The sequence below is a fragment of the Lactuca sativa genome, chromosome 5 (genome assembly GCF_002870075.4).
Source record: "Lactuca sativa cultivar Salinas chromosome 5, Lsat_Salinas_v11, whole genome shotgun sequence".
NCBI lineage: Eukaryota > Viridiplantae > Streptophyta > Magnoliopsida > Asterales > Asteraceae > Lactuca > Lactuca sativa.
In genome coordinates, this window is record NC_056627.2 from 305,709,513 (window position 1) to 305,719,564 (window position 10,052).

The following is a 10,052-nucleotide window of genomic DNA, read 5'->3' on the forward strand; positions in this document are numbered from 1 at the left end:
TGGGAAATAATATTTAACAACATAGTACAAAAACTAACTTAATATCATACGGTATGATTATTAAAGTTGTGTACAAACTTTTGGACACTTTAGGTAACCAACCTAGTTTCTACCTCAAGTAGCTAGTTATATAAAGTAATGAACACTTGATTTTTGTCTCCTTTCTCTTACATGGCCGCAAATTATACAGTCGTGGTGGGGAAATGCTTTTGAATTGTTAATTACTTAATTCAATGCTCGTAAGAAAGCCTCCTCTTCACTTTGTGATCTTGAATTTTGTATATATTTGAGGAAATATAATGAAGACATTTACTAGTGGTTTGGTTGGTTCTTTGATGCACGAAAACTTCTCTTATTGGCTGCCATACTATAAAATATATGAAGAATTCTCTATCGTCATCTTTCTTCCAATTAGTGCTAGAAATGCAGGTCTTCAATTTTTCTTATTTTTAAGAATATATTGGAATATATCTTAAAGCGTAAGAACAACATTTTACAAGTGAATGACTAGCATCTAATGTTGGTTTCATATTTCTTGGTGTATACATTATATAGAGCTTCTACTTTGGAGTTTGAAGCCATCTTCATCACTTCCTAATTGGCAAAATGAACAAAAGTCCTCAAAGGTTGTAATGTTTTCTTCTTCGTTGGTTATGTTAAATCTTTCTAAGTTCTTGCAAAATGATTATTGTCAAGATTTTTTTTTATAGTTTATTCAAATAAAAATGACTTCGTTGTTAATTACATCTATTTTGGGACTAAAATTTGACTATTTTTTAATAAAAATCCAACACAAGTCGCTTCCAAATTTTGATATGATACACTCTCGTCAACCCTACAATTATTTTGAAAATTTCAAAATTTTCAGGGAATTATGTGGCAGGTTCTTAAAATATTCTAAAAGTAATTACATTATGGATCCTTTTAGATTAATAGTTCAATTTTTCCTACAAATAATTAAAAATTAAAATGAATCAAAAAATATTTTGATATTATAAAAAATGTTATGGCTAGTCATAAATGGCAATAATGTAATAATAATAATTTTTTACAATATTAAAATTATGAAGTTTAAACCATCAATATTTGAGTGTATCTATGACAGCTGGATCATTGCTCATTTGACATCCCTTATTTTCCTGAACCATAAAAATTTTTTCTTTAGACTTTGAAGAAAACCATAGAATATTTGTTTGCGGAAAATCTCTATATAGTAAAACATTTTGTGCAAACTGTTTCGTTTTATTAAAAATATATTTGAACAAAGATGTTTCAAAATATAAAACTCCAAGGATGTGATAATCAACATACAAAATTGCAAAAATGGTCCGTGTGTTATGCATTTTTTGTGGTTTTAGTCCAAACATCAACTTTTTTGTATTGATGGTCCTTTTGAGCTAGTTTACATATAGTTTTGGTCCCTATCCAAACTAAAAAGACTATTATACCCTTAATGAATTTAATTTTAATTTTTCTTTCACTTTTTAAAATTATTAATATTATTAAATATAAAATCGGGCCCACCTCTTTCTTTCTCTCTCTCTCTCTCTCTCTCTACGTAATTTAGTCATTTAATTGGTACCCTACCCTCCCCCGAGTCACACTCTATCCCCTTCATCATCTGTTTCATGCAGGTAACGAACGAAAGGAAAAAAATTTGTAATCCTCTTGATTAGCTTTTCGAATAGAAAAGAAAGTATGTTGAACGAAAGGTGATGGTGGCGATAGACTTACTGCATAGTAGAAGGCGATGGTGGATGGAATCATGGTGGCAGCAGCAGATAGTAGCACTACTAGAAAAACAGCCTTTTACGATGCTCATTGCGCGTCGTAAAAGGCTCAGACGACGCGCAAATGCGTGTCAAGGAAGGCCCTGTCATAAAGAGAGACGACGCGCTTTTGCGCGTCGTCTATAGACGACGCGCATTTACGACGCTCATTTACGACGCACAATTATGTCGCGCATTTACGACACGCAATGCGTATCAAGGAAGGCCCTGTCATAAAGGAAGACGACATGCATTCGCGTGTCGTAACCTTACGACGCGCGTGTTAATGACACACAATGCGTATCAAGAAAGCCCCTGTCAAGAAAGGCCATGTCATAAATGAAGATGACACACATTTTTGCGTATCATAATTTTAAATGTTTTAAAAAAAATATTATATTATTGATTTACTAATTTTCAAATTAAATAATACATTAAAAATCTTATAATACAAGATAAAATACCAAAAGTAACAAAGATAATTCATTTCACGAATATGTCAAATACAAATAATTATTCCAATATTGAGTAATTGTAATAAAAGAAATGAACTCAACAGAAGTAGAATTTATATACAATCGCATTATCTAGCTTACTATGTGCTAACAACTCTTTGTGTGTTTGCTTTTGCTTGAGTTTTATTTCCTCCAAAGCTTCTAGCCATGCCAAAGTATGAGTCTTGCTTTTGCTTGAGTCTTATTCATGTCCAAATCAAGTAAAACATTGCTAATTTATATTCATCAAGTCCTTGCTGTGAAGTCTTAGATAGATGCTTAACTGCAATATCTAATCCTTCTAGCAGGCCCTAGAGATCAACCTGCCAAAATAGTACACCAAATTAATCAGAAGCTGGGATGCTACCTATAGGACAATCCAAAAACACAGTAAATCCATGGACTTACTATGGATCAATAATTACATACAACAATGTAATGAAAACAGATGTTTGTTGGCCACACAACACACATAACAAATGTAGCAGAAATGACGCATACCTTCTTGGAACTGAATTGAAGTCACCACAGACGAACATTGGAATATCTGCACTTGCAATTATCTTTTCCAATCCTTTTAACAGTGTGTGAACCTTCAATTTTCACATTTATATAGTTTTTAAGTTATTAAACAAGAAGAAAAAGTGTATATATACAAACAACAAGAGACACTTATCTTCTTTGTTGTCATTTCTCTTCGACAAAATCTACACTAAAAGAAATGTGCGCATGTATGTTAATGTCAAAATTCCTATGAGGGCAAAATGGTCATAATAATTCGGAACAATCCGGAAGAGTATTTTTGTCCGAGTGGAAAGTGAATCTTGATTTTATACATTTATATATATATATATATATATATATATATATATATATATATATATATATATATATATATATATATATATATATATATATATATATATATATATATACATACACACACACAACACAACACAATATCAATGTATGTTAGTGTGTGTGCTAATAACCGAGAAGCTAAAGAGCTTCCTAACATGGAAGATAACATGAAAGTAGCAAAAATGAAACCATGTGGAATGTCTTCACCATTTGGGCTTAAAGCAGGTGTCCAAAGAAACACGAAAGTGTACATTGAACCCTCGAATAAAGATTGTATTGCACCCAATAATGCTATCTTTTCATCTGTTTTTACACAAAAAAAAAGAAACTATTAGGTCCAAATTTAGAAGGCAGAATGATATGTATGCATAATTACAAGATTGCCACTTTGGATTCTTCATGCTTCTCCTGTATATGTATGAGAGAGAGAGAGAGAGACCTGATGCAATTGCAATAGCAGCACCCCTGAATTGTGTCATTAGATCTTTGCTTTCTGATGAGTCACCATAATTTTTAGTCCATGATGATATGATGATGGCCATTCCAATGGCAAGAAAGATTGAAGCTGCATCAAATGGAGCAATAGGTCCCATGGCTAATGAACCAACTAAAAGATTTCCAAATAAACCAGCTAAAATGGCAACCAGTCCATTCCCAAGAAATATTGCCTTAGAGAATGTAATTGATAGCCATTGTTGCTCAAAACCTCTCTACAGATGCATCAAAACAAGAGCATTAGAACCATACACAATATAAAGGGTGTATTTAGAAATGTAATATTATATCTCACCTTGTTGTGTTCAGCAACAAGCCATGATTCGAAGGCTGAAAAGAGGAGAGAGGTGGCAATCCCACCCAATATACGCCACACCATTAGAATTCTGTACTGAGGTGAATGCTTGGTGATGCAACTCAGAATGTAGGTTATGCAGTAAGTAATTGAAGCTCTTTTTCCTTCTCCTTATCCTTCACAACCCCATTTTTAACAAGTTCTTGCTCTTCTAAGGTTGTTTTCTTTGACTTTTGATGCTTAATTTTCACCTTTGATTCAGGTTCCTTTCATGACAGATCTGGTAAACCTTTCCTCACTACATATTACATAACAAGATTTGTAAGCATCTATCTCACTAACAGTTGAGTAAGGAAAACTGAAATTTGCTTTGTACTTTATTTTTTACCCATAGCAGCAACCTACTTACATACGTACATCTCCTTACCAATAATAGCAATGTATTTGATTATTATTTTTTACTTATAATAACACTTATAAGTTATACCTACCATAATAGCAATGTACTTGATTTTTACCCAAAATGGCAATGTTGCATTTTCTACACATATATACGAGCATTTTAAGTTATCTACTACATAATACTACTATCTGTAAAGAAAATATAAGTTTGTTGCTACTAAAAACAAGCTATCAAGATTAAAATCCAACATTGCTATATTGTTATTATGGGTAAAAATACAGTACAATGCCTATATTGGTAGAAAGAGTATAGTATGTTGTTATTTCTTGCAATATGCCCTTAAAAAGAAGGGAAAAAAGTACAGCAGAAGTACTTGGAGGTCTATTTTTGGCCTTTGCAACACGTCAATTTGCTTTTCCATCATCAGAACTGCTACTTCCACTTTCTGTTTCACTTGAACTCCCAGAGCTCCTAAAGTAAGTCCACTTTTACAAGTTGCAAATACAATATTATATGAAAAGAGATATAAGTTATATATATATATATATATATATATATATATATATATATATATATATATCAAAAGCAACTATTTGGACCTTCTTTTTGATCTTTTGCCAGACAACCGTCTCTTTTCTTTCCGTTTGTTCTTACGCTGTTTGACTTCTTTCTTTGTTGATCTCTTCTTCCTCCTGTTACCACCAACAGATGAACTTGAAGAGTCGGAATCAGCTTCTGATTCGGACTCCGAATCGGAATCGGAATCACTCTCCGAAGAATAAGAATCGGAATCTGAATCAGATGGTGAGGACTTCCTTCGTTTCCTCAATTTCTCCCTGACAGTTGATCCACGACGTTTTTTTACTCGCCTATTAGAACTGTCATAAGAAGAAGTATCTTACTTCACAGTTTTTTTCTTTTTACCTATGAAGAAAATGTAACAATAAATTATATAATCAAATAAATGTTATTCATGGTTAATAAATAACAACAACAATACCTTTTACGGGTTCCACTACATTATTCTTCTTATCTTCAATAACTTCGCCACAATCCACAATTTTTACCACACCAGAAGGTTTTCCATCATTTGTTCCAGATCTTATCACAGTAACACTACATACAAGTAACATTCCCATTAAGACATTTACTGTAAGGAAGAGACTGGATAACACAAAAAAGAGAGAAAGGATTATGAGAAACAGATATACATACCTTCTGCCTCCTGATTCTATCATTTTCTTCTTCCAATCATGAGATTTTGTTCTCCAGCTCATATGTGTAAGCCTGTTAAACAATACAACATTTTCTCATCACATATTTATAAAAGGTAAAATGAGAAAGAATGCATGAGTTTAGTATCATAACTATTTTCTTGCTCGAGAGCGTGCATCAGATTCCCTATAAATGGTCTTACAGTTCAATGAAAGATAGAAAATCTCAAGGTGCCTTGTAAAGATTCGTCTAAAACCCTAACAATTCTTTTCTCCATTTAACTCACTTTATCAAGATTTTAAGAAGAGGCAGGCAAAAATACGACTAAAATTACAACATTGGCTATCTATGGAGGGTGAAGGATTAAAAAGAAATTACTTGACTAAATCTTCAAAAGCTTCCAAGTTTTGTATGAAATTCATGATTGAAACTTGGAGATCCCGAATTTTGATAGCTCTGTTCCCGAGGATTAAGAGAGATACAAGACAGAGAAAGCCCTAAAAGAAATTGTAGAAGATTTCAATTCAATATTGATATGGCAATGTTGGGATGAGAGAGGAGAAAAGAGAGCACAATCGAGATTTATATAGGTAAATGGAAATAATCTCACCTGAACATCGGGAATCACTCTAACTTTAGCATTCGCAGTGTGGCTGCAGATGTAATGGTGGTAAAGGGGGATTTATGGAGAACAGATGAGAAATCTGTTGGAGAATTGGATGGAACTGAATTCGAAGCCATAATCGCCAAAATCAATGAGTCGTTCAGTAGATGGTGATGAAGAAGAAGACCAATCGGAAGGACCGATGAAAGAAACAACAACTAGGTAGAAGGATGACTAGAAAAAGGCATGCGAGCATCGTCATGTTTCCTCTCTTTTCTTCTCTGTCTCAGAGGGAGACTAGGGCTTGAAATTTCTTGATCTTAGAGTGACACTAGAGCAGAGATCTAATGAGATGATTAACAAGTAAGGTCAGGAGAAAGAAAATGTGTGATGCGAGGGGAAACCGGGTAGAGCAAAGAATAAATCCAGCGATGACAAGCATGTTGTTGCTTTTATGGATGCCAACAACCAAAAAGAGAAGGTGGTGGCGGTCGGAGTACGAGCGAAAGAAGTAGCGGTAGTCGTCGCCGATTACGGAGTCGATCCAACTGTCGATTTCATCAAATGCACTCTGAACTCTTAGAGATGATGGGGTTCGATGGTGGTGGTCGTGGTTAGGGCTTCCAAATGGAAAGGGATAGAGAGTGCAGAGGTAGAGGAAGACGGGTTGCTACAAAGGTAGCATCACAATTCTATTAGGGTTCATTGGAGATGGAGATAAATAGCGGGGTGTTTAATTTTTTGGGATTTCATTTCCCGGCTATTAAAAAAATGGAGAACGCGCCCTTCCAAAAAAAATATAAAACGACACCCTTAGAAGACGCCCTTTTTTCGTTAGGTGCCCTCCGTGTTTTTCTTTTCTTTTTTTAGACACTAATTTAAGGGCACGCAAAAATGCGTGACCTCTATCCTTCAGTTTTTGGAAACCTGACATTATTTTTATGGACACACAAAAATGCGTATTGTAAATCTGCGAGTGTCATTGTTTGCGCGTCATTAAAGGGTATTTTTCTTGTAGTGTAGTTGAAGTAGTGGTCGGAGGTTGCTCCAGTAGCCTCTGTTGCTTCGTTCTTGCTTCTGTTCAGCGGGGATGACGACAGGGAACAAAGACGATCGGTGTCAGGTGGTAGATGGTCGGAGTAGGGGCGTTCCAACAGTCACAGTGGTAGTGAGTGGTGAAGTGGGTTTGCCAACGGTGGGTGGTAGCTCTAATGCGGTTCACAACGAGAAGGAAGGGGAAACCTGCATTCCTGAATCATCCCTTAACTCTATAAAGAAGGTCGATTCCATGTATAAAGTATGTACAAATAAGTTGGATCTCTATATGTTATTCCCAAATCAAAAGTGAAACAAATAGGTTGTGTTTCCTAGAATTGGATTTTATCACATAGGTTTCAGTATGGCTTTCATATCGTCATCAATTGCAAGCATCCAATTATCCTTTTTACTTGCCTTTTCGAAGCTTATTCGATCATAATCAGAGAAAAGAGGAAAATCTACACATTCATCAAAATTAATCGGTTGTTAAAGATTTTTTGTGCTCCACTGGTTCATTCGATTTGATTTCGGGATTATGCAAGATTGAAATAGACAAAGAAGGTGATAGGAGAGATTGGGTTTTTTCTTTCCCTTTACTGTCTTTGTTCACCCCACGATTGATCGATACTAACAATCGTAACGTCTCTTCTTCTCTATAATACTTTGTTCAATTTGACTGAATTCAATTTTCAAATCGACTTTTTACAAAGGTATCGTTTCCACAACAATCTCAACTTCCATTTGCCAAAAAATGTCTCTCGTTCTCAGGGACATTACCATTAGTCATCGAGGGAAAAGAACCAACACATTATTCTTTTAGGAATTAAGATTCGAGAACAGAAGCTTTGCACCAAATCGCTTCTGCAATAGGTTTTCTTGTGGTAATTTGGGACGAGAAAGGAAACAAACGTAGAGCTCTCACCATTGAATTAATGGAGAAATCGATTTTCTTGTGTTGATTTGGTGATGTATAGTGAAGACAACCCAACAGAGAGAGAGAGAGAGAGGGAGAGAGAGAGGTGGGTCCCATAATTTTTATTAATAAAACTTTATATTAAAAAGAAAAAAACATAGAAAATATATCAAAAGGGTATTTTTGTCTTTTTAATTTTACGAGGGACCAAAACAAACACAAAGTAGCTCAAAAGGACCGCCAATCCAAAAAAATCGAGGTTTTGACCAAAACCAAGAAAAAATGCATACCACATGGACCATTTTTGCCGTTTGGTCTAATCAATACACAACATAGTTACAATGTAAATACCTATAATCTTCGACTAAATTTTAGGTCTTCTCTTTAGTCATTCAGCATCTAATTCAAATCTCCAACAATCTTAATATCACTACCTATGATGCATATAAATGGAGACGGTCTGGTGAGACACATAGGGTTTTCAATACCACAATATTATTATGATATTAATATTTTTAAATAAATAACTTGTATTAATAACATAAAGTACTCTCAGAAGGGGGAGCTGCACCTAGGCGCATCGTGTCTTGCCACGTGTGAGCCATCAAGCGGTTGTCATGGGGAGGAAGGTTGTAATGTGACTATGACACATGTCGCACTCCGGGTGGTGCCACTTGTCATGCTATCGTCAACCGGAATTAATTAATTTTCTAAAAATCGTAACCTTTTCATACAGACTCCATTTTTGATGGTTTTTATATCCACATGTAGCTATAGACGAGTACTACATCTTTCATTTAGACTTTGTCCGATAATTTTCAGTTTATTTTTCATTTTACCGTCCAAGAAGTCTTGGACTGTAGATAACACTACAAAATCATCACTTCTTCATACGAGCTCCGTTTTTGACGTTCTTTATTGTGTCTGCTTCACGTTGAAAAGTTATACAAATTTTATTTAGATTTTTTTGGATACCAATCAACCAATTTTTGATTTTTATTTCTGTGTTGCACTCGAAACTTTGAAAAATCATAACTTCCTTATACAAAGTTAGATTTTGGCGTTCTTTATATTTACGTGTTCTTATTGACGAACACTTCAACCTTCATTTACATCACACAACATGCATATGTTATACATTACTTCCAAACAGGAACAACGTAGGTAACATTACTAACATCCTAATTTACAAGAAACAATACACATCAAAAGTTAGAATTGTTGAAACATGAAGTGACCCTCTTAATTTAGCCTACCGCAGCCTACAAGCATCCGCAGTCAAGCTCCCATCAGTAGCCTCATCCGAAGTCATCTAGTCAACCGTAGTCTTCTTACTTTACTTAGTTTATTTTTATCTATCTTTTTGTAATACTCTCTATTGTCCATTATGCTTTACATGGCTACTCTTAAAGAGTGAATCAAATGTAATTCTTGAGTCTCTATAAATAGAGCTCACTCTTTCTCAATCAATATATCTTGACACATAACTAATAAATATTTCTCTTCGGAGCAAGTCATTCGTGACTTTATCACTAAGCATGATCTCGCTCACTAACTTGGTTTGAATGCATTCGATGTTATGAATCAACTTATGTGTTTACTTGATATATCACCTGCTGTCATTTATGCTTCCTTACATTTCCGCAACTAACTATCTAACTATCTAACTCATTAACTTATTATTGTTGAGCTTTTAGATCCTTTGAGATTAACTAATTCCGCAACTATACTTGTTCTAACGTTTGTTCAAGTGTGTCTCAAGTTTTTCTCTCAACAATTGGTATCAGAGCCATAGTGGTTGCTTTTTGAAAAATAGAACTCTGATTTTCAAAGGGCCTTCTATACCACTGAAGCTCATTTCTTAAAAAAAAAAACAAGGAAAAATGGCACAAGAACTTTCTCTAAATGTTTCCAACAGTGTTGGTGGTTCAAATCTAGCTCCAATATTCATGGCAAATGAATACC

The 10,052-nt window shown here is 34.5% G+C and overlaps 1 protein-coding gene across 1 annotated transcript; it reads right to left on the reverse strand.

Annotated features, from left to right (window-relative positions):
- Nucleotides 1-937: 937 nt before the first annotated feature.
- LOC128126066 (uncharacterized) lies at nt 938-3,717 on the reverse strand. Its single transcript, XM_052763791.1, has 4 exons — nt 3,564-3,717; nt 3,204-3,427; nt 2,765-2,856; nt 938-947 (listed from the first exon to the last, which is right to left on the reverse strand). The coding sequence occupies exons 1-4, from the start codon at nt 3,715-3,717 to the stop codon at nt 938-940; spliced, it is 480 nt and encodes a 159-aa protein (XP_052619751.1).
- Between the last annotated feature and the right edge of the window lie 6,335 nt (nt 3,718-10,052).

Bases quoted from the DNA above. Each gene is read 5' to 3' on its own strand.
- LOC128126066 (XM_052763791.1), bottom strand. From the start codon at position 3,717: ATGGGACCTATTGCTCCATTTGATGCAGCTTCAATCTTTCTTGCCATT. The intron at 3,428-3,563 runs GTCTCTCTCTCT...GTGTAAAAACAG, and splicing joins TGCTATTGCAATTGCATCAG to ATGAAAAGATAGCATTATTG. The intron at 2,857-3,203 runs GTATGTATATAT...TGAAAATTGAAG, and splicing joins TTGTGTTGTGTTGTGTGTGT to GTTCACACACTGTTAAAAGG.